The following is a 24574-nucleotide window of genomic DNA, read 5'->3' as shown; positions in this document are numbered from 1 at the left end:
TCAGCAGTAGACAGAAAAATCTAACGTGGGCCTCGGAAATTCTTTATAGACTCTAACTCCATCTAGCGATAAAAAAACGATACAGCAGTCTGGTTATGGTCAGTTATATAAGTATGTGCATTTTGTTACTTAATATTGAATATTGTCAAAATACGTTCTCTTAAAATATAAACATTAACTTCGATTATTTGTTATGTTATGTAAATATTATTTGCGCCTTATTTAAATTATTATTTTTAACTTTAAATCATATCCGTAGCAGGCATCCCCAAACAGTGGCTTGTCCCCCACGGTTGAAGCAGGTGGGGTAACGATGACCAAGGTAAATATATGACATAAAATTAAGATAAAAAACATTTTTTGGAGAAATAAGGAAAGAAAATAATAACATTCAAATTGGATTGATTTTTAATTGGTAAAAGTTGATAGAATGTGTTAGGCATAAACTGCTTCTGAAGTTGTGAATGTCATAAAACTTTTAAAAGCCACTGGACTACATTAAAAACCTTCCTGTGTTAGAGAGAAAGAGAGAATGTAAACTTTTTGGGGGTGGGGGTATACATTTACGTTTTACCACTTGGCAATAAATACACATAACACGGATTTGTGCCTTGCATACAGTACATAACTATGAAAAAAAAATGCTTGCCACAGTGATTAATTATCTGGTTGCCGAAAGTAAATCCTTGACACAGGCGCGAATACATTTTAACTGCAGTGAACAAAATGTTTAAGCTCTGCAACAAAACCTGCAGATAATCCTAAACATGTAGTTTACAACAACAATAAAACACAGATGCTATTTTTTTGCACTGCTACAAAAGCCTGCACTTCCCACTGCAGGTGTACCCCCTTTTACCATGTTACATATTTAACTCACCTGTTAACAGTTGTGGTAGCACTGCTACTCCCACTGCCCATGTTGCTGTCCCTCTGATTGCTGACTTCCTTTACTTGGACCCCATCTACTCCAGCGTCCTAGGCCAGTTGACACACCTTTCCAGGTGAGGAACAGACCTGCTGTTCAGTCTCTTTGTTCACTGCCCAAGCTCTTGGCTGTCAGTCAGCATTAATTGCTGCTAAAGCCTGTGCCATGTTGTACAGTAAGACAGTATGAGAATATGCTCAGATAAGTCTCAGAGATGAGCAGATAGAACACCTTAATGCTGCTAATACTGCTCTAGTAAAACTGCCTCCACCAGTGCTACCAAAATAAAACAGAATGTGAAGTACTTGGAACCACAGATAAAAATCAGTTGATACTGTTTAATATTATTTGCTTTAAAATATTGAGCTCATTTACAAAATGAAAAAAACAACATGTTTTACATTATGTTATTACAAACACATATCTATATATACGTATATATGTATGGAAGTGAATACATACATATATCCATCACCAAAACATGGTATTGTGTCTTTTTTCTCCTAACCCCAAATAGAATAGTGATGGTGTGGTCGCAGTTTTAGCAATCTGATTATGCTGAAAATGGAGTAAAGATAATGACCTAGACTAAAGACGGAGTTTTCAAAGTGTGGCCTATTGCCCAGTGTTAGCTGTTGGTAACCTGGTAACCTTTTGTGCAGGCAACTAGGTTGACAAGCTTGACAAACTTCTGTTCATTTCCTTCGTCCACTGTGATATAGCTCTTTAGAATAAGATCAGACGGATGAATTTGGACTCCTCTGTACTAGTCATCATAGCAGACTAAACGCTAATGAAGAAAAATATAGCTGCTGTCTGGAAAATGGCTGCTCAGTAAGGGTTAGAAAGCTTGTTTTTTAAAAAAACCAACAGAAACTTCCACCCTAAACTGAAATATTAGAAAAATGTACAAACAGACAAAGGGTTCATGTGTGCAGTTTTCTTTTGTAGACTTTAATCAAAAGCGATTCCCTTAATTTGGCAACCTCTTGTCTAAATAAGTCTGCATATGTAATTTAGACTATTTAGATTGACTTCTTAGCTTCACAAATAAAGTACCAAAAAGTCTAAACTCTGTAAGCTGATGAAATCACTGTGAATGACATCAAAACCCATATTTATAGTGTTTCATTGGAATCAGTGCCCTTTAGTTTGCATTATTGTGGGACAAATAAATGTCTTATTTTCTTCTTCTGGCAGCTGGTTCCTTTAGAGGTCACCACAGCAGATCAAGATTCAAGTTTATTGTCATTTCACATGGTATTTACAGAAATGCACAGGTTGAAACAAAATATTGTTTTTAACCAGCCTCTATAGTGCAGTAATCGGGAAAAAACAAGAATACACTAATAAAAAAACTAAAATGAGGATAAATACCAATCAAAAAGCAGCTTTCCAAGACACTCAGCAAACTCAGGTGTAAACAATCACACTCTTTCAGCAGATCATCTGTGCATCTGCCTTTATCTTATCCAATACCTAGCAATTGGGTGGGTAAGGGGCTGTCCCAAGCATGTCTGTCCAGACTACAGCCTCACAACAGGCAAGTGGATGGACACCTGTCCATTAATCTTCCCATTCTTCAGGTCAGTTCTTAAATAGATACCTGGAGATAAAGAGGTTAAAGACTGATTAGCTGAAGGGCCATTGTCTCACACATGCAAGTGAGTCTATTTTGGAGATGGGAACAATTATTTTCTTATAATGTTAATATAATATAAGTCACTTTTTAAAACATAATTGGAGTGTTAGTATATTATGTTGCATGAAATATTTATTGCATGTAACTGCATGCTATGTAGTATACATTGCAAATGTAGCTTGTGGTATAATTATACTATTTTTATGTTAAATAGATTTAAACAAGTCGTGAAGCATTAAAATATCAACCAAAAGCTGCCTCCAAAGTAAAAGAGCACACTAATGGACACTGACTTATGCAACCGCACACCACATGCAAACACACATGCAGATGCATACACATGCAGAGCCATTTTTCCCCCTTATTTCTCAGCAGCAGTGCAGTCAGCTGCAGGTCACATGACTGGCTTGCCTAGTCTCACTGAGCATGCTCAGACACCTCAGTGTTGTCAGGCAAAATATAAGAGAGCAGTAAGAGCAGAGATCTGTAATAGATAAACACATAGGCTCTTACACACACACACACACACACTAGCTGGCTTGCCTACGGACTCACACCACAAGCATTGAGAAATAGACACTTCAGAATTTAGGATTGTGGCTCTGGTTTGGTTTTATTTGAAAGGACTTATTGTCATCTATCATTTCAGTGGAAAGCAGCCGCCGAGAGAGAGAGGCAGGTGTGCCCTTTAAGAGGGAGAAAAGCTGAGGCAAGGACAGCATCCCAGTCTCCATCCTCTGTGGAGGTAAGTGTGGATGGATGGGGTAGGTGGGGGGGTTCCAGAGCATGGGGGGAGGGGAAAATACGCCTGACTGCCTCTGTGTTTAAGCTAAATAGTTATCAAAAGGAGGAATGGGGACGGCTAAATGTGTGTTTGTGTGGGGGTGGGCGCTGTGTCAGTAACTATTGGCATGTGAGACGACAGAGGCTCCAGGAATGGCGGTTAGGGAGCTGGGAGGATGTAGATGCTAGCACGGTTGAGAACAGCAAGGCAGCAGGCATATAGAGAAAAGAGAAGAAGCTAAAGAAGAAGATATGGTTTTGAGAGTAGCAATGTTTAATGAGAATTTACTTGTGTGCTATTGTTGTAAGAAAGGGTGTTTTACAACAATGAGAAGAGCATGATCATGACAGACTCACAAAAACAGATACCCATAATTTTCATGTAGACATACTGAAATAGGCCTTGTCAAAGAAGACATGAAAAATTGGTATCCTTTTTACTATACTGACCTATATATCCCATGAATGGCTTTGTGTATGTCTGTTCTTTTTTGTCTTTGTCTTTTTCAAGGCATTCAGTCTCGTACTGCTAAGCTATGTTGTCACCTTGCCGTATTTTACACCCCTCCTAGATCATTTTCTATTTTGTTAATTTTTTCATTCATTTTATTGTTTGATGTGGGCTGGACTATGTAAATTGTAATTTTCAGCAGTGCATTATTTACATATCTAACAGAAGGGAGCGACTGGATCATTTCGATATTTTTGGCAATCATTGTGACTGTTGTTTCTTTTGAGGCAGCTATTGTTTTCTTGCGTTAAAAATTACTTAAAACTCTAGTGCTCGGGGGAAATTAGCTCAGAAAAAATATTTTTTTTCACATTTGTTCCTCACACTCATAACAATAAATCGCAGTCTAACGGTGCAGTGAGATAAGTAAATGTGCTGCTTTAGCCTTGTGTCTACAACAGGTAAGGTCTATAAAAACCTCTGCTGCTTTCATATTTTTAGGTTAAATTCCTGGAAAAAAAAACAAACAAACAAAAAAATGGAAACATCCTTGGAACTGAACGTACTGCACATATCTCCCACACATTCTCTCTGCAGTGATTAATGCCACTCTGAAAGAAGGCAGAGATGGCTGTTGCTAGGATACATGGCAAGGTGAAGTGCAGAAGATTTAAAGAAAAGAGGAGGAGGGCACCGTTTACAAAGCATGGCGTCACTTGCAGTGGCCTCTTTGTTTCTTGTTTTATTATTTTTTTGTTTTGTTTTGTTTGTTTTTAATTTTATATTTGTATTTTTCGAGGTTGTGATACTGAGGAGTAATGTGAGACTGTCAATCAAAGCTTTTGTGTTCTCACTCCTTCCACCTAGAAACAGGCTGACATGGTTGGCACTAATCAAAGGCCCAAACCTGTCTGAGAGAGCCATAACAGCAGACCCAATGGTAAGACAACTGGGAACCTATTGGCGTAATCATTACTTATCATTAAAATGGTGTAAAAAAATGTTTGGCTTTGTTAATGATATAAAAAGCTTTAAATTAAATTATATTGACGTGACAAAATAAATAATTTCCATAGGCATTTAAACATTAAATAACCTAGATCTAAGTATTAAATATAACATATTCTTCTGGTTTATTCTGTTGGACCTCTGGGTTTCAGGCTTTGCTGGAAACGATAAGAAACAGAGTTCATTTTATTTATAAAATCCTATTTTTGTAAAGTCATCCTTTTTCATTGTCATTTGAGGATTCGTTTAAAAAGGGTTGAACTGAGAGAATATCCTGTCGGGAATAAATCGTGTCCCTTCATCTCTCTCTTTGCAATGCTATTTAAGCAGTATTTTGAAGCACACGAAGGAAGTCTAAATAGGGAAGTGGGAGATGAAAGGATGATAGAAAGAGGTTGCTTTTTCGTCCTACTGCACTATAATAGCTTTTTCACAATGTGTGGGCCCACAGGACATCAAAGGACAGTGTTGGACAGACGAGGAGTCAGATGGGGAGAACGAATCAGAACAATTCCTATATGGCATTCAGGTACAGCAAACACTATTACCATCGCAAAATCTCTGTTGAATCTGTTGTCAGGAGATTGGCATTGTGTTTTTACTACTTGTGCTTATTTGTGGTTATTTCTAGTTATTTAAAAGTATGTGTTTTTCTAAAAAAAAAGAAGAAGTTTTTCCCAATGTTATAATACATTGACACAAGCAAAACCACAGTTAATTTACAGGTTTTGAAATATATATTACTTGTTAATTTCACCTCACGTTAGGATAATGTTGGTAAGTCAAAAACATGTATGGTGTTTATTTTAAGCCTTCTGTCATTATTAAATCCTCAGCAGTAATAACAGAGAGTGTGTTATGAAGGAAAAAGTAAGCCTCATATCTTTGGTACAGTGCTTTTGTGTAATATTATAGCCCAGTTGATACAAAGGTAATCTTTTAACAATTTAACATGCATGAGCAGAGAGCTCTACTTTTCAGTATGCTAAGTTTATGTCAGGAGGAATTTTTGACCCAATAGTAACTGCAGACAATAAGTCAGAGGTCAGCAGAATCATTTGGGGTGATTCTCTTGGGAACTGTAAATATTCAGACCAAATGTCACGGCATTGTGGTAAATCATTTTTGACATGTTTCTCTCCGATGGGCCAAATGACTGACATTTGCATTCTAATGCTGTGCTGGAAAAAATCCAAATGTATTTTTAATTAATTACAGAATGTGATGCTGTGTTTTGTGAAGTTGTGTAAGTGTTTATATTACCATATGTGACGATCTGGGAATGTTGTGTTTTTATTCAAATTAGGATCATAGTATTTTCATTTACTATTTACACCTTACATAACCCCAAACAGCCCAAGTAATCCCAAGTACCTCAGTCAAATTCATTTCTGATGCAAATATTTAATGTGTCATCTCATCTCACAAAGTTCATTGCTTCACTCTCATATAAGACCTTAATCTGTTAGTTATCCTTTTTGTGGTTATCTTGCAAGTCTTTTGATTGAAATGTAAATCCAGTCTGGGACTTAACGCTCGTTTCAGTGCAGTCAGAGAACATGAAAGCAGTGTAGTGAAGATAAGAACAAAACTGTGTGATCTGTTCTACACACTCAGCTGAAGGGAAGAGATATCAACTCTAGATATCAGGAACATATATGACAGACATAGTACATTTTATTTAGGCTTTTTAATTTTTGTAATATAAAGATTAAATGCCACTCCATATCATATTGTTCAGATATCCCATATAAGTTATTAACTATAGTTTCATATAAAAAATTGCTGTGTTATAAAGATTTTATTTTTGAGTCAGAGCTTTGCAAGGTCATAGTAAATCATACTGTGGATGATTAGTTAAAATAAGTGTATGAAAGTAATGAGCAGCTAGTTGAAACCTTAAGCTGGTACAAATGCAAACTAACACAAACAGTGAATAAACTATTGTGTCTAAACTGTAGCAATATCAAATGTTAGATCATTCATTTTGATAAGCAATCTCTAATTTAAGGCTTAACTTGAAAACTTAAACTGTTTTGAAACACAACAGTAACGTGTACTTGGATTTTATCTGATGGGACTGTGGGGTGTGTGGGGATATGTTTGATTAAAAAAGAAAATAAGATTAGGAACCACTGAGAATTCATTCCCTGCTATAACTGTGACCAGTGCTGCTTATTGCAGGGGAGTTGTGCTGCTGACCTGTATCGACACCCTCAACTGGATGCAGACATTGAGGCTGTAAAAGACATCTACACTGACAGTGCTATCTCTGTCAGGTACAGCATAGATAGTAAGACACACACACACACATATGCAATCAAGCTGCTTAAATTTTGACTAGTTTTGAAAGAAATAACTAAGTAGAGATAAGATTAAACATGCTTGCACTCTGTTATAACTAGCTGGGCCAAAAGAGAAAAAAAACAACCACCCTCAGGGTATAACCACGTGAATTGGTTTGAGTATAACTTTGATTACTCATGATAAATTAACTCTACATGTTGTTGTGTTTATGAACAGGGAGTATGGAACCATTGATGATGTAGACATCGATCTTCATATTAACATCAGTTTCTTAGATGTGAGTCTTCACTGGAAACACCTCCTCTGATTTTGCCTATTACTATTCTAATATTGACAGTTTGCAAAGTAAAATGCATCATAAAATCATAATCTATTTATATTACAAGAAATGTCTTTAATTAGGATGCTAACTCTGCATATTTGTGTGTCTGTGCCCGACTCAGGAGGAAGTTGCGACGGCATGGAAAGTTATCAGAACAGAACCAATTATTCTGAGACTTCGCTTTTCTCTTTCTCAGTATCTCGATGGACCCGGTGAGTAAAGATGTCACTGTGGATGTTGGTTTTCTGGAAGGGACTTTGTATTTGTGCTACTCAATGAGTGTGAGAGATGAGTACATTGTGCGCCGTACAAGAGGGAGAATGGGGGGGAAAAACAAACACAGTTTGTGTCTATCTGTACACTATGTGTAATAATATTAGTCATCTTTATTTAGAGCCGTCAGTAGAAGTGTTCCAGCCGTCAAATAAAGAAGGTTTCAGCTTGGGCCTGCAACTTAAAAAGTAAGTGATGTCATCTCTTAAATTTGGGACCTAAAAAACATCTATACCTGTACCATTGTGAGCAAGAGCTGCAGAAACATTTCAGTTAGTTTCAGTAGCTTAGTTTAACGTAATAGTAATATTTAGTTTATGAGAAGGTATATTTGGCGCCGATTGAAAGAGAAAATTAGCGTCTTCCTTCCTCACTGTCATATTATCACAGGATCCTGAGCACATTCACCTCACAGCAGTGGAAGCACCTTAGTAATGAGTTTCTCAAGGCCCAGCAGGAGAAGAGGCACAGCTGGTTCAAAGCCGGAGGGACCATCAAGAAGTTCCGTGCCGGGCTCAGCATCTTCTCCCCCATCCCAAAGTAGGTATCTCTCTCACACTTTAGCTTCACCATTGGTAAATGACACTGGAATCCCGAGTAAGATTTAATTTCTGATTTCTGTCTTTTTTTTTTTTCATTCAACACAAATGCATGTTTGCTTTCTGTGTAGTCTGTTTGTACTTTTGTTATTTACTGACATAATATAGGCATAGTGATGGAAGACATTGACTTTTTTGAGAACATGTCAAAGCTGATCCAGACTGTAGTGGCAAGTGCTAATATGCTATGTTTCTCCAGTTAATTATCAAAGTTAGTTATCAGTCTTAGGCAGTAGGAAATAAGCATATCTGCCAAAATAAAAACAAAGCTGAAAGCACAAATCATAAATCATATGCAACTTAAGGTTTCATGATATAAAATACTGTGCGCACCTAAAGTTTAATGATTCATTCTCTACCTACGTTCATAAACAGGATAAATACACCATATAAATACTACAAACTATTAGGTGAACTATAGCAAAAAAGACAAACAGGAATGGTAGCTCTGACTCAGCATTGTGAAGACTGACTGAAATTCAAGCTTTGACAAGCACAACCAAATTCCCCTTTGGGTAACTACAATTTTTGGCTTCTGACTTCCTCAGACATTCTTTGACAGTTATTGGTGCATAGGGATTAAATCCCAGCCCACTCAGTGGAGGTCAGCTCCTCTAACTACTAGCCTGTCTTGACATCCTCAAAACTTGACAAGTCTCACGTCAAGGTGGTTCATTGATTATATACTGAGAGCAATGGTAGAAGTCAACACTGGCTCTTGCAGGTAACAGTTAGTGACTTGAGCTGCTGCCAGATTTCAGTTGTCAGAGCTAGTATTACCTGTTAGTACATGTGAATCACTAGAGCAGAGTGTGTACTTCTTTAGAAGATGTCACTATAAAATTGTCCAAGCCTATAGTCGACAAGTATATTACAGTCTAGATCATATATTATTATAGATAATATGATATTTAAAATGAGATTACTCAAAATTAAGATTTTGTTGTTAGCAGCATCATAGTAATACCAAAATGTGTTCTTTAACCTTAAAATCGAAATCCTTTGTGCTCTGAATCATATCCCCTTTGAAACTCTGAATGACAGCTTTCTTTGTATTTTGGTCTCTGTCAGGTCTCCAAGTTTTCCTCTGATTCAAGACACAGTTTTAAAAGGGAAGCTGAGTGTCCCTGAGCTGAGGGTGACGCGCTTAATGAACCGCTCGATCTCCTGTACCATGAAGAACCCTAAAGGAGAGCTATTCAGCTATCCACCAAATAGCCAGGTCAGAGCAAGTCTCGATAAATCAACACCCAAATGTGAAATACCTTTCAGTTAAAATGCTGACTTGTGTAAATTTTACTCCTTTCCCTCTTTCTCAGTAAATATATATTTTAACTGTCACATGTCAAGTTTTGGTTGCAGTGTTTAACCCACAACTCTGAGGCTCTTAACTTTACTTTCTTTCCACTCAGAAAAGTTCTGTTGTAGAAACCCGTAATGTTTGAAGTTAATATTTTAAGTACTGTAATTCTGGAAATTGTATGTGGTGAAATGCTGTTATTAAGAAATTTAAGTTTTTTTTGTTTTTGTTTTTATGTCTTAATCCGCTGTGATTCACTCTGACCCCCTTCTCAGTCACCCGCCACCTGCACTGTACCCACCTGAGTCTTTCCCTACCCTTACCGTAACATGGCTGGTGCGCCCTTTCCCATAATGCTTTGTCTTCACTTGACTCATCAGACTGTGGCTGTCCCAGCGGCCAGGGCCCCAGCGCAGATTACCACGAGGCAGCTGATTGAATTGTTTTTCTCATCCCAGGCGGGCGGCCACTGCAAGAACATTCCTACCTTGGAGTATGGCTTCTTAGTGCAGGTTAGAGCTCAAAAAGATGTCATTCCACTTACAAAGCCACTTCTACATTTTGTCTCAGTCATAGCTAAGAAGAAAGTAAACTAATTACCTGAGCATTAAAATACCACATGTTGTTTGAATGACTTAAAAATAAAAAATAATACCTGGTGAGTAATCTATAAATGGCTTCTGGGGATTTCATCATTGTTAGGTGTGAACCCACACCATACAGTCTGTAGATTCTATTAGCTCCTAGTATTGTGCAAATGATTGTTGAGCTCTAAAATGTAATGTTATTCTAGGACCCAAAACCATGGCATTGTAACAACTTTGCCAAAATAGCATTCCTTTGAATGGCAGTGCTGAAGGTGACAATTAATTCAGAATTAAACTGCTTTTCCCCCCAAACAGATAATGAAGTACTCAGAACAGAGGATCCCCACACTTAATGAGTACTGCGTGGTTTGTGACGAACAGCATGTCTTTCAGAATGGATCCATGCTGAAGGTACCAGAGGCAAATAAGAGAAACACATAGATGTATAAGTAAGAGATGCAGAAATATGAACCCTCATATAAGTGGAAAAAATATCAGTAACTTGAAACATGATCTATGATTTTTTTTTCTGTCAGTAATATACATATGCATATTTCTGGTTGAAGATTTTCTTGCTTACTTAATACTAGAGTAAGCAAATGGGAAGATTGTGTGAGTCAATGTACCTTTTTGTGTATGGGTAGTAGATTTCGAAATAGGTGTAGTTTAAACTTTGTTTATTCATGCAGCCTGCTGTGTGCACAAGGGAGCTGTGTGTGTTCTCTTTCTACACTCTGGGTGTAATGTCTGGAGCCGCAGAGGAAGTGGCCACCGGGGCAGAGGTGACCACAACACTTCGACAGTATATCAAATAATGCACATTATTTGGATTTTATAGTCCATTCCTTTAGATATTAGATAAAAGTGCTGAAATATAGATAAGAACAAAAATACCAATGTCAACATTTTGATCCAATTCTGATTACCTGTAGCTAATATGTGTTATTGGAAAAAACACAATTTCACTCATCAGCATAAACTGAAGGCACAAAATATAAATATATAATCCATCTCTTCCCAGGTCGTGGACCTTCTTGTAGCTATGTGTCGAGCTGCCCTGGAGTCTCCTCGTAAGAGCATCATATTTGAACCTTACCCTTCAGTTGTTGATCCCAACGACCCCAAGACTCTTGCCTTTAATCCAAAGGTCAGCATCCTCACTGCATTTCTAAAGATCATATTTAATTCCATCATGACATTTAATTTGAAAAAGACATACTGCATGCTTAAAAACAAACTTCTGCCATCAGAACAAACTAAAATTATTGTTACAATTCATTTTTCTATATCATATATTTCAAACTAATGATTAAATCTAAGACCTGTATGTCTCCAGTGATTTTAGATTTCTGTATGTTGTTCTCTCTCTTACTGCATACAATGGATGTTTGGCTCAACCGGTGAACACAGAAGAAGAATTATGAAAGACTACAAAAAGCACTGGATAGTGTAATGTCCATTCGGGAAATGACCCAGGTACAAGAAGGAGGTGGGCGGGAAAGAAAGGCCATAATAGTAGAGTAGCTTTTTTTTTCTAAATGGGTTGAAAGGCATGTAAAAAAAGAAAAAAGAAAAAGAAATGCAGATAAAAATAGCATCCCAATGTCTTTGGAAGTAGGCTTTTGTATCGAGATTACTGACAATGTCCGTTCACATTTTATTTTAATTTAAGGAACTGTGCTGTTTAATCTTCATGGATGCAGTTTTGTTAATCAAAGTGGTAGCATGGTCTTCTCCATGCTACATTTGTTTACCCACTTGTTACCTACTGTGGTTGGACTGCATCTATAAGATGATATCCTTATCTAATATTCACATCACAAGTAAAAGCTTACTCATTTGTTTTGGCATTTTTTCCAGGGTTCATATCTGGAGATTAAGAAACAGATGGACAAACTAGACCCTTTGGCCCATCCCCTGCTACAGTGGTGAGTAAAGACAATCCGTTGTGCTGTGTGTTTTCACCTTCTGGTATTATCTACATCACCTCACTGTCATATTGCCATGGGATACTTGGACACTTGAAAAAAAAGGAAGCATCTTCAGTGGTGTGTTGTTTTTACTTTGACAAGTCAAGATGTCTGCTGTGAGTAGTATTAACACGATGCTATTATGATACGATATAGTTTATATACATATTTGAATCTCTTCTCTATGTTTCTACAGGATTATTTCCAGTAACAGATCTCATATCGTCAAGCTGCCTCTCAGTAGGGTAGGAAACCAGAGCAATATTGCCTTATGTCCCTTCTATAAACATTTTTGAATGCTATATTGTGTAATTTGATACGTACTCATTCCCTGTCCACTTGTCTCTGACATTCTCTCGTCTCAATGATCTCACCGTAACAGCAACTGAAATTCATGCACACCTCCCACCAGTTCCTCCTGCTCAGCAGCCCCCCAGCCAAGGAAGCTCGTTTTCGCACTGCCAAGAAGTTATACGGCAGCACTTTTGCCTTCCAGTGAGTTACATTTCCATTATTTAACATGTTGTCAGTAAATGAATTTAAAATTTTAAAGCCTTTAATGCTTAAGAAGTAAAACCATTTAGGCTGTGCTGAAGTATCAGAAAACACTTAGTGGTTATTATATTTATAAGCGTGTGGCTGGTGGTAAATATTTTCTGAGGAATCAAATTCTTTTAATAATTGATGTCAAATCAAGCATAGCTGCTAAAATGAATGCATACTTTAGCTTTGGAGCGCTATACTTTGCAAACATGAACATGTCTCAGTGTAACACCTGGTCATTATGCATTTGCTGAAAGGGGCCACTTTAGCAGATTTTTATGGAACCATAACAAATAACAGCACAGAGCAATGGTCATTCTCCTGGACTGAGAAACCACCTTTCTTAGCCAGCACATGGAGCCAGCAATATCTATGAGATACAGATTTGTACTGTAGCAGATGGGGCTGTGCTGAATATTTTAGATACTCACAACCCATCTGGGCACGTGCAGGGTACAACTGATTCACCAACAGGGCTTACAGTCTTTCTGCATGATGGTTCCTACTAGAAATTTAATAATCAGATAACAATAAATGCCAAATGCTTAATTTAGCCTGACTGCAAATTTTTTTTAGATTGATATAAATAGAAACATGACTTTTTGAAAAAAAAAAAGAGAGACCATCTCACATAATGGTTCTCAAATCACCAAATAATATATTTGAAAAAAATCAGTAGAAAAGTAACCTTATACTGGGTCATGATTACTGAAAATAGATGTTGTTGCTGAGATTCGTGTATTTTGGTGTTTTGAGCAGCAGAATCTGGCTTCATCATATTCAAGTGAAATCCGTACAGCTGATATTTGCAAAACTTATCAACTAACACCAAAACAATCCAGATGGATAAACAGCACCACTAGTCAGCTCAAAAACACAGAGATTTGATTTGGGGGTGAACTGTTCTTTTAATTATGCTCAAAGGCTGATTAGTTAAAAATATTAAAAAAAAACTACTTGCCCGTGTTTTAAGGCTTAATTAACCAATATAAATCTGGAAGATTGTGATGTTATCTTTTCTTTTAACGAATTAAGTTGTAGATTTTGTAGAATGTTAAATTATTAAAAACCAAAAGATTTATAGCTTGTTTAACCCTTTCTTTTTAAAATTAAAAAAAAAAATCCTCTTATGCAGTAATTTACATGGTGATAAATGCAAGTATATTCAGCATCCAGTTGCTCATCCCTGTTGCTGCTCTCTCTTGCCAGTAATAACCTTCAATTACCCAGTTCATGAGAAATGATGAATTTTAAAATAGAAAAACTATAAGATTAAATATTTTGTGATAACATATTTTACAAAGATCTTTATGAAAAGATAGCAAAATATTTATTTTTGTTAATTTTTTTCCAGTGTTGAACAGCAAAGATCGAGCCAATTCGAAAAAGAAAAGCGATTCCACGCTATTACACTGTTATATTCACATGGTATTTGTTTTATCTTCTTATCTCTCCCTCTCTACACTTGCTCTAGTGGTTCCCATATAGAGAACTGGCACTCTGTTCTGAGAAATGGACTAGTCAATGCCTCTTATACCAAACTGCAGGTATGTAACCCTGGCAGTTAGCTGGAAGCATCTCCTATCGGACAGCAAACCTGCCCTTGCACAAAGCAGGCTCGCTGTCCGGCTGATTCATTTTCACAGTTAATGGATGCCAGCTTCCTTTTCATCAGCTTTGCAATTGGCATTTTAGCAAGCAGGGCACACTAGGAGATTTTCCTTGCCAGCGTCAGCCTCTTTCTGCCTTCTCTGCTGGCAACAGCAGACAGCATGTCCCTTCCTGTTGTGGGACAAAGGAAATGGGCTGTGGTGTCAGCTGAGAGCCTGTGTGCCCTGTTGGGGTCAACCATCTAGAGCACTGAGTAGGTTAGATCTGTATTTAAAGGACGCAGAGGACAAGTTCTGTGGCAGTGAGTACAGCCTTCAACAGAGTGAATAGGGATCTCTTTTGAAAGGTTAGTAACTGTCACTACTCTTTATATACTCAAAAATATTTTATATAAATCATTCAAATGTTTATAGAAAACTTGTTAATACCAAAGTGGAACAAATGACCATATAAGAACTATAGAGTTTCCCAGGAAAGAAGGGCATACCACCTATCCCAATTATATTTGTGATTTTTTTTTTAATTCTTATTAATTTCCACATTTGTTCTCACTTTTATTTTGTTGTAGTTGTAATCAATCTGGTCTTTCATAGATAATTCTTAAATAATACAAGGGAAAAGATTTGATCTTCAGAGAGAACAGACTGTCTCATTTGCACAATACAGCTGATAAAGACTGCTGCTCGGGAGAGACTCAGGCTTGTCCTGAAAATAGATTAAACACAATTAAATCTGAAATCTCAAGGATCTTTCAGCCATGATTGCTCTATCGTGCTGATGTGTTTCATTTATGCCTTCTTTATTCTCCAACTTTTTGAAGTCTTCATCTTTGATCTTGCTTTGGTGCTCGTCTGCCTCCCCCTTCTCTCTATTTCACCTTGAGCATTGACACTCTTCCTCTGTCATTGTGTTTCACAGCAGGAGGAGGAGGATGACTGAATCTGCCTTTAGCTCCAGCCATCACACAAAATCTCTTGTCTCTTGTTCCTTTTCATTTCTTCCAGATGTGCAATGTCCTGACTGCTGTCTCCCTCATGCATTCCCAGTCAAGTGGCTCTTTGTTCTTCCTCTTAATTTGACTCTCAGTCGTTACACATGTGGCCCTTCTGTTTTCCTCCCGGCAGACATTGCAGAGAGAAGGCTCACCTTATAATCAGTTATCTTTGTACTTTGCCATCTTTCCATTTATGTCTACATTTCAAGTTTCATGCAAGTATTATTTGAATACCTGGACGCTTATGCAAAAATTCAAAGCACAAAAATCAAGAGTATCACTTGATCTCTAATGCATAATGTTGAAAGAAGTTAGCAGGTGTAACTGTATATGAATTGCTTCAGATTCCTGGAACAATCTCTCTCTTTGACGCTTTCTTCTTTGCAGAATTTGGATTTGCACTTTGCATGTGTGGGTGTATTTAGTATGCTTGGTTGTTGAGGGGAACTGTCACATCCATTTTAAAATCATTGACATTCACAGGCTATTTTGAGTACAGTTGATCTGAGATGAATTTCACTGTATGTGTTAGCATTTCCAAGTGTACATATGTGTGTGTAAGGCTGTCCTGTGCACATGCTCAGTGACCCTTCCTTCCTGCTCTTTTCAAACCCAAGCTGCATGGGGCAGCGTACGGAAAGGGCATCTATCTGAGCCCCATCTCCAGCATATCTTTTGGATACTCAGGTAGGAACGGTTCATCACCATTCAGACCCCTGTGCCCCCACCCCCACCCCCCTTGCTTTTTCCACCATGTTCACCGAGTAGCCTTTGTGTTTGCCACATGGCCTAATTGACATCGTGGAACACTCCATTTTCACTTGTGGGTGCCTGCCATGTTATCCTGTTGTGCTGTACTGTGTTTCCATTTTTGGGTGCTGGGTCTCGGGCCTCTGAGCTTCTGTGCCACCTGCCATGCCATGCTTCATGTTGTGGCTGTATAAAAATAGGTTTGTCATTGGATTTGTGTGTTTTCACATTTTTTGGTTTTCATCTGGCTTTGCCTTTGTCAGTTGAGGGTTGCAAAGATGTTTCAAGGCTTATAGATTTTGCTGGCAATAATAAGGACTTCAGCACAGTGTGTTCCTAGTGGGGGCCAGCTATTAACATATGCTAACTTGGAGAATGGATGTGGAATTCTTAAAAGAAAGCAAAACGCTTAACAGATGTTACAGTTTTTGACATTACATCTACTTGGTTTTATTTTCCCAGCTAATTTTCTAAGTACAAATCTTTTTTTTTAATTATAGGCACACTCTAAAACAAGTACTGTTTGAACTGTTTATCAATACTGAAAATGAATATTTGTTTTTTTACTTGTTTTCCATGTAGCATGTATTTGGTACCATTTAGGGCAGTGAATTTTATATTAAAGTCGGACCTGTTGACAAGGACATCAAAAGTTCACCAGAGAAAGTTTTTTGTTTCTTTTTTTCCCCACATATTGGTTGAGTTGAGGTAAAGTTGTTCTGACTGTTTTTATTTGTTGTGTGCTGCTTCTTGCAGGAATGGGGAAAGGACAGCACCGCATGCCCACCAAAGATGAACTAGTGCAGCGTTACAACCGCATGAACACTATACCACAGGTGAGGGACAGTGAAGAGTCAGTTTTATTATACTGATCTCTTAAAAGATCCGATTTCTTTTTAAAATAACATTGATGGTTAGATGAGAGTTGGTTTCCAAAAGGCAGTTTGCATTTTTTGACGTTTTTCATGCTTTAAACACTTGTATCGTCACCTTGAACCTGCCTGTGGCGAACCATATAATTTCAGTATTTCTAAACATTAATTATTTGTCTTTTGGATGCTTCAGTTACATCATCGCCTTTTCTGTAACAACTAATTGAGTGATGTTTGCTTTTCAACAGAGCCGTCCTATCCAGTCAAGGTTTCTTCAGAGTCGAAACTTGAACTGTATTGCTCTTTGTGAAGGTAATATTATGTAGGAGGCGTAATATTATTGGTAGATGGGTTAAACTGAGTCACATCATTATAGCTTTTAAGAAATAAATTAACTACAGACTAAATGTGACATGATGTAACAACTAATACACACATTTTTGATATTTTCTACTCAACCCTTTTCAAACTTCACAAACCTTGATAAAGTAAAATACAAATAGAGTCCTATTACAGACTAAAAGATATTATAATGCAATTGCTCTTGCTATGAAGTCATGGCAATATGATCACTGCTATTATTAAAGGAGACAATAAAAATAAAGATTTAGATTGCATCACTTAGAATAATAAGGCCATTTAGCACTTAGGCTATAATACATTTTATGCTGTATCAGATAATTCCAAAACAACAGCAACACTACAATCAAAGCAGAACAAGAAGCACTGTTGTTACAGTTTACAATTTCTAATAACGTTCCTTTGATAAAACACAGTTCTCTGATTTTAACAGTTATCACATCAAAGGATCTGCAGAAGCATGGAAACATCTGGGTGTGTCCGGTTTCTGACCATGTCTGTACTCGCTTCTTTTTTGTGTAAGTATTTCAGTAACTTTCAGCGCCTTTATAATTTCAACTGAATTCTTGGAATTATTACAAAATCGAGTTGGCATACCCATCTAATTTTGTCATTGTCACTCTTGAATGCATCGTTGGTGTTTTTATGTTGTTTTGTTTTTTCTCGTTTTTTAATCTGCTACACTGCGTAAAGATGCAGGTGATTTAAAGATCGGATCAAATAGCAGATTTTATCAATATGTTCTCTGTTTTCTGAGTTAGAAAATAATTTTTAGATTTCTTACAGTCTAACTCAAATGACAGCTAAACATAAATGAACTCTTGTGCTATGTGTGTGCTTATTCTTATTTCCAGAATGGAGAGTGTGGTTAGAATAAAAACAGAAAGATGTCAGAACTCCTAAAATCATTTTTCCTTGCTCCCCAGACAGGAGCATCAAGCCAAACCTCAGTTGTTCCCTTTAAAGGCCTATTTTCTTAACACCTCGATTAAATCTTAATCTTAAAATGAAATAAGGTAAACTATATTTGGAAAAACTGAACATGATTTAATGAAATACAGAGTTTTAGTTTTTAATTATTTGGGGATGAGAGTCTGGTAGGGCAGGACACCCTGGAGTCTAGACACTATTGATGGTAGAGATGAAGCAGGTGGAGACTTGGATAAGCAGCTCTGGCCAGGTGAAGATGAAGAGGAAGTGGATTGCATGAATCTAAGTCTGAAAGGCAGAATGACAGAAACTCACTAAGATTTGAAGTGTATGTAAAAGTGGCTTGCAGAAGGAGGGAAAGAAAAATATTAGGCCTGATTGATGACAACAGAATTTAATTTGACAGCGTGGGAATGCGGAAGTGATGTAAATAGACGAGCAGCCCTGCAGGCAGAAGAATGAATACAGGTCTTCCTTATTAAAGCTGCGCTTAAGCACCATTAAGTTGGGCAGTTATATCCAAAATAAAGTGCAGTAGAAAGGGCAGGGACGTTATCAAGACCAGGTGTTAAGCAGAAATATAAAGTATTCTCTCTATGCGCAGATATGAGGATGGCCAAGTAGGAGATGCTAACATCAACACCCAAGAGCCTAAGGTGCAGAAGGAGATCATGCGTGTGATTGGGACCCAGATCTACTCGAGCTAATGGAGGTTCACCAGCAGTGTTTGGATCCATACGTTTCTCTGTGGAAGGCACACAGGCAGGCAGGCAGTTTTAGCGAATGTTTTCAGCTGGGCTGTCCTCAGGCTTGATAATGAAGGATGAGGGAGCTCTTAAGCACATTATTTCAGAAGTTGCTTTGTTCTGGTCTCCTTGTTTTCTTTTTCCCCCTTTTTCCAAATTGTTACACCTTACATGGTCATTTAATCTACAGTTAGGCTTAATTGGGGTAATGTCTTCTTTTCTCAGTTCATATCATTAAAACAAGTGAAGAAAAATGGCAGTAGTCATCGGATATATTATCAACACACACTCTTCTGACCTTGGTTTCTTTTTTGCTGCATTTTTACTGATCCTTTGAACTCTTCATCTCCATTTATTTATTTATTTCTCTCTGTGAATATATAGTAAAACAAATAACCATTCCAAATGATAATTGTTCCCTTTGTGGCAAACGAGTAAGTGATGGATTTACATACACATGGAATTTTTTATTTTTTTATTTTTGTGTTTGCAAAGTCTTTATCCCTTTTCTTATTATACAGTGTTCTTTCAGTAATGGTATGAATTATTGTGTGTGATATGTTTAGCCCCTGAGCAGCAAGTATTGCTCTGTCGTTTCATCCCCGCATACTCAATGAATTTCCCAGAATCCAAAACACGAGGTGTTGGTGTGGTTTATACTCAGATCACATACACATTAAGCACTTTGCTTTTGATGTGGGGGTTTACCATGATTAGAATTTTTCACAGAACAATTAAGACAGTTTTGATTAAGGATGCACTTTAAATCTTTAGAACCCCCAAATGTCAGAGCTCTAAAAAAAAAAAAAAGCTTTGTTCTCTCTGGAAAAATTAGTGACAAAAAGGACAAATGTAATAAAATTTCCTCAAGGATTCATATATTGAAAAATTTGCTGTTAATATTTTTATGAAATTAAGACATTGGCACTGTTTTTGCTCATTTTAAATGAATTCAGTTTATTGTTTTGGTAAAGATCTGTTTCTCTTCCTTTCATTTCACAATTATGATAAAGTGGACAGTGTTTTGTTGTGATGACTTACCGCTCCATCAAGGTTTTGTCTTTGTTCCTGTTTTGAAGAATAATGGGATTTGTAGTTCTTCAACACAAACAGTTATTTCAAGCATTTAAAAACCCAGTGGGGTGACTTTGGTTGTCAGGTTTGACCTTCAAAAACAGCAATATGCAGCAAAATATATAGGTGAAATTATACACATTACTCTTGTCTCACTTGATGGAAAAGAATGTTGATCAGATGTCATATAACATGTTACATCAACTACTTGAAGTTTGTTTTCTGTTTAAAAACTACCACAGTCTGTCATATACCCCTTTTTAAGTAGTCTTTACTACTTAAACATCAATGAATATCTCAATTTAAAATGAATATTTTTGTGTATGAACTACACTGACCAGTGGATCCACAAACAAAATCACCTGTACAAAAAATCATGGACAGTTTTCTAACTACAAACATTATCTAGTCCAGGTGAGCTCAAGTCCTTCTCACCCCTAACGCAATTGAGACTGGATATTATATAGAGGTGCATGAATGTGCAACTCTTTGGTTTCACGTTGGAGAATGGCAATGTTGTATAGCTAAACAAGTTTATCAGTTAGTCATGTACTGTATGTATGTATGTGTGGCTTTGTATTTTCTTGACATTATAATAGACATTGCACTTACTCAGCGTTCGCCTAAACTGGACAATTTGACTGTCCTTGGGCCTGCAGTAGACGGGAAGTGGTAAAAAAGATATGATAAAATAAATGTTAATGGAATCAGCAAGACTAAAATATCCAACATCTTAACTGTGTTTGTACTAAGATGGATTTTGTCTTCTGAAACTGACCACTGAATGGACTTGTGGGGCACAAAAACAAAACAGATTGTACATAAGGACACTGGAGAGCTTGTTGAAATGTATTGCCCAGAAAAAGATGGACACATACAGCTGACCCACTGTGGGACTTGGGACTCTTCTAACAGCTGATGCCTGTTTTTGCCAAGACACTGAGTGTCTCTGAGAGTCGTTTCTCTCGCTGACTGTAACTGGTGAGTAATGTTTTTGACGATGATGTTATGACAGTGATGGTGATTATGATCGAGATGAAAGGGGGCGATGCAGACAAAAAAATAAAAAATAAAGCCTGGTTTTGCACAGTCTTATTCTCGGCGTCGTTTTGTTTATTATATGTGTTGAAATGTCTATTGTTGCTGAGCTTTTGTGCGGCATTTTAAGCAGAAGGGGGCACTATTACTCCACCACCGCTTAGACTGCTCGAGTCCTCCGTTCTTTTTCAATCCTGTGTTGGTGATCAACATGTTTTCCTGTGTATTCGCGCTCACGTGTATATAAAGGTAAGGCAGTATGCTAAATATAAAAAAAACTGACATGTCAAAGAGAAATGAGGTTTCGTATTTGAGAAAACCGAGTCATTAATGTGTCAGTCTTTGATGATTATCGTGTAAAAAGCAAGAATGCTGCAAAAAAGAGAAGCTTGAAGCCATCGAATCAACATATACTAAACTGTACCTAAAGAAACACAAAAGAGATGTTTGTATGACATTTACTTTTGCCGTTTTTATGCAGTTACAGGAAGACCAAACTCGACAACTGCAAATAAATAAAAATATAGGTGATGAATTAGCATACAGTTGCAAACTACATCACACATCGCTATGCTGATATAAAAACAACAGAAGTGAATAGGCACTTGAGTGGCATATATTTTGCAGAATCTCGCGCCATAGGCCTACCGGTGCGATCCCGTTCCTTAAATTTCGTGTTATGTTTCTTTTTCGTTAGAAACAAAGTCTTTGACCTTAAACACCACCATTGAAACTAACTTTGCTTCTTAAAAACAATGGATTTAGTTTTTTTTAAATAGTAGTGCAATATACCAGTATACAGACATGCCGGTGCAAAAGTACTTACAACATCTAAATGTTTACAATTCAGGGCATCATAAATTCATTCAAGTTGCTATTGATTTCTTTTAAATTTAATCTCTCCTCCTCGAAATATTGCAGGGTATGCCTCCCTCTCAGAGAGGATCACTAATATTTGTTGATCAGCCAAATGCTCACTCTGTTCTCCCTCTCTCTGTCTCGCTTGCTCTGTCTGACCACAGAAAGCTCTTTACTTTCAAACCAGTTGAAAACAGCACATTGCTACTTTGCTGCAAAAGTCCAGTCTGATGGCTGTTTTGGCTCTGGATGTGCTGTATGTGTACGACAAGTGCTGGGTGTGTAGAAAGTGGGTATAATCATAGGGAAGCTGAAGCACTCATGGACCCTTGAAAGGCACTTTATGTGTGTATTTGTGGCTAAGGTAATTGGGCCCCTCCCCTTGGTAAGCTGACCCATTTGACAGGGCCTGTGGTTGGGCCCTTGTACTGATATTTGTATATATGTGTGTGACTTGCAGATGATGTGTATGGTTCATGTGTTACTATGATCTCTGAAACCCGGCCCTCATGTTGGACATGGTCCTCTGGTTTGGCTTTCTCCCCCATTACCAAAGCCAGCTGGCTGATGGCACACAACTCCAAATCCCTTCGATCCAACCGAGGGGATTTGGTGTGTAGTTTAAGCTTTGACCACTGAGGGGAGCTCTGGTGCTATTCTGCTCTCCCTTTGTTTCAGCAGGTTTCTTTGCATACTTAATTTACACACGGGTAAATACACATAGGGCATTAGCACACGCGCACACATACACACACACACACGTACACATAGGTAAACACACACTACGCAGTCGTTGTTTGGTCAGATAAAGGAGTAGTGACGGGAGGGCAGCGGGTCACTGAGGGTGTCTGGCCCTCAGTGGAAACGACTGCTCCCAGCCTCCCTTTCTCTTGCCTCAGTAATAAGTGTGACCGTTTGATTCCTGCACAAAAGGAGCAATTAAAGGGAGTTGTTTAATCACCCACACTTTTATTGAGCTCGGGGTCTCTTAGCTTGCAGCTCAGGCTCCCGTCGTCGGCAGCAGCGGGCGACAGGAGTGACAGAGAAGGTCGGTGGTTTAACGGGGCGCGAAGGGGTCTCGTTTGAGTTAAGACTTCGCAGGCTACTTTGCACGCTGTGGAGGCCCCTGGGACAGAGACAAAGAGGTAGACTAGACCAGAAGACAGGATGGCCAGCCAGGCAGAGAGATAGATAGACTTAAGATCGAGGGAGAGAGAGACTAGAGGGCAGAGTTTGGGGGACACATCAGAATCAGAATCGCTTTATTGGCCAAGTAGGATAAATGTGCAGGAATTTCTCTTGGTCGTGTTCTTGCAGAGACATGGCAACATTTTTTTGCAGTGACACAAAGCAAAAGAGGTATTTGAGCACATGACAGTGTGGTTGCACTTGTTGAGCAGGTGTGGAGAGTTCCCAGAACTGCAAGAGAGTCAGTATTTAATGATTTTGAAGAGAATTGCATCAGCCACAGTATGAACAAAGCCTGGATATGATTCTTGTACATTACAAGCAGCACAGCATGCACGGACTTGTGTGGATGCTGTGAATGCAGGGATTGCATACAAACACTTTTTTTTTTTAAACACAAAGAGAAAGAAGAAAAACAACAGAATTCGATTTTCCTACTTTACAGTCAGCCCAGAGCCCCAGTAAACCCAAACTCCCATTCAAAAGAGTACCAAGCACTGTCAGTGTCAGTGCTTTTTATCGAATTTTCAGCCTGGGTGTTACTCTATATTTGTGTGCATTGTGGAGTGCCTTCTCTACTTCTTGCCTGGGAATGAATGATGGGGTACAAGTCTGGTCTCACATAGATACAGGGATGGTGGTGTGAGGTGAAGAAGAAGAACAGAGTGACAATGGATGAAAAGCTGATGGCATGGTGACTGTCCCTGTCTTTTTCCCTTTTTGGGGGGGGGGGGGTGGGGGGGGGGATTTATATCACAAAATGTAAAACACTAGCACCACTGTGTGGTCACCAATGGGAGAAGGGTGTGCGAGCATGTTGGGTGGGTGGGAGGGTGGCATTAGAAAGAGATAGAGTGTAGATGAGGATGAGTGGGAGAGGGAGAGGGGAGGAAAGGAGCACACCATTGCTGCTCATAAAGCCAACAGCTGTGTGGGTAATGTTTTGTGACACCAAGCCTCTCCGAGCCCTTCTGTTTCCCAGAGAGCTAGGAGACGCCATATTCCGTCGTCACAAATGGCTCTGTCATTCACCCCCTAAGTCTTAATTATCGCTCCCGGTTTTTTGGCCACGTTTTGTTCAGGCGTATGGATCCATCTGCACGCTGTATAATTCCACTCCGCAATTTACAAGTGGCATTTATTACAATGGCCTCTGCAGCATCTCCTCTTTAACACTGGCAGCCCTTTCCAGAAAGATGGGGGGAAACAAAAGAGCAGTGCAATCTGGCAGCAACAGTGCCCACCCTCAGTTCCCTCAAATCTCTCTCGTCTTTTTTTTTTCCATCTGTACCCTTGCTCTCTGTACGACTATCTCTCTCCACCCCCGTACTACTAATTTTTCCGCCTCTATTTGTGTGTGTGTGTGTGTGTGTGTGTTTTTTCCCTTTGTTATTAATTTAATTTTTATGGGATTCACAGTACTTGCGCAAACCGCCCCCT

At 38.2% G+C, this 24574-nt stretch overlaps 1 protein-coding gene across 6 annotated transcripts; it reads left to right on the top strand.

Annotated features, from left to right (window-relative positions):
- Positions 1-3013: 3013 nt before the first annotated feature.
- On the top strand, positions 3014-21145 carry LOC146718344 (protein mono-ADP-ribosyltransferase PARP6). 6 transcript variants are annotated; one of them, XM_085450665.1, is made up of 23 exons: positions 3014-3315; positions 4672-4744; positions 5264-5341; positions 6997-7091; positions 7336-7396; positions 7563-7653; positions 7836-7902; positions 8105-8254; positions 9385-9535; positions 10072-10125; positions 10516-10611; positions 10890-10982; positions 11222-11347; positions 11611-11676; positions 12061-12128; positions 12367-12415; positions 12553-12665; positions 14188-14260; positions 15936-16005; positions 16825-16904; positions 17189-17252; positions 17734-17818; positions 18835-21145. In XM_085450665.1, the coding sequence occupies exons 2-23, from the start codon at positions 4742-4744 to the stop codon at positions 18935-18937; spliced, it is 1836 nt and encodes a 611-aa protein (XP_085306791.1). In that variant the 5' UTR covers positions 3014-3315; positions 4672-4741; the 3' UTR covers positions 18938-21145. The 6 variants fall into 6 exon arrangements, with proteins under 6 accessions (XP_085306791.1, XP_085306778.1, XP_085306770.1 ...); XM_085450652.1 differs by having other exon boundaries at positions 9994-10125; positions 11614-11676; XM_085450644.1 differs by having other exon boundaries at positions 9994-10125.
- The last annotated feature ends 3429 nt before the right edge of the window (positions 21146-24574 follow it).

The sequence above is a fragment of the Copadichromis virginalis genome, linkage group LG1, assembly GCF_057382275.1.
Source record: "Copadichromis virginalis isolate Kocher_CV1m ecotype Utaka linkage group LG1, C_Virginalis_male_GT1.1, whole genome shotgun sequence".
Lineage (NCBI taxonomy): Eukaryota > Metazoa > Chordata > Actinopteri > Cichliformes > Cichlidae > Copadichromis > Copadichromis virginalis.
This window is presented reverse-complemented; position numbering and strand designations above follow the sequence as displayed.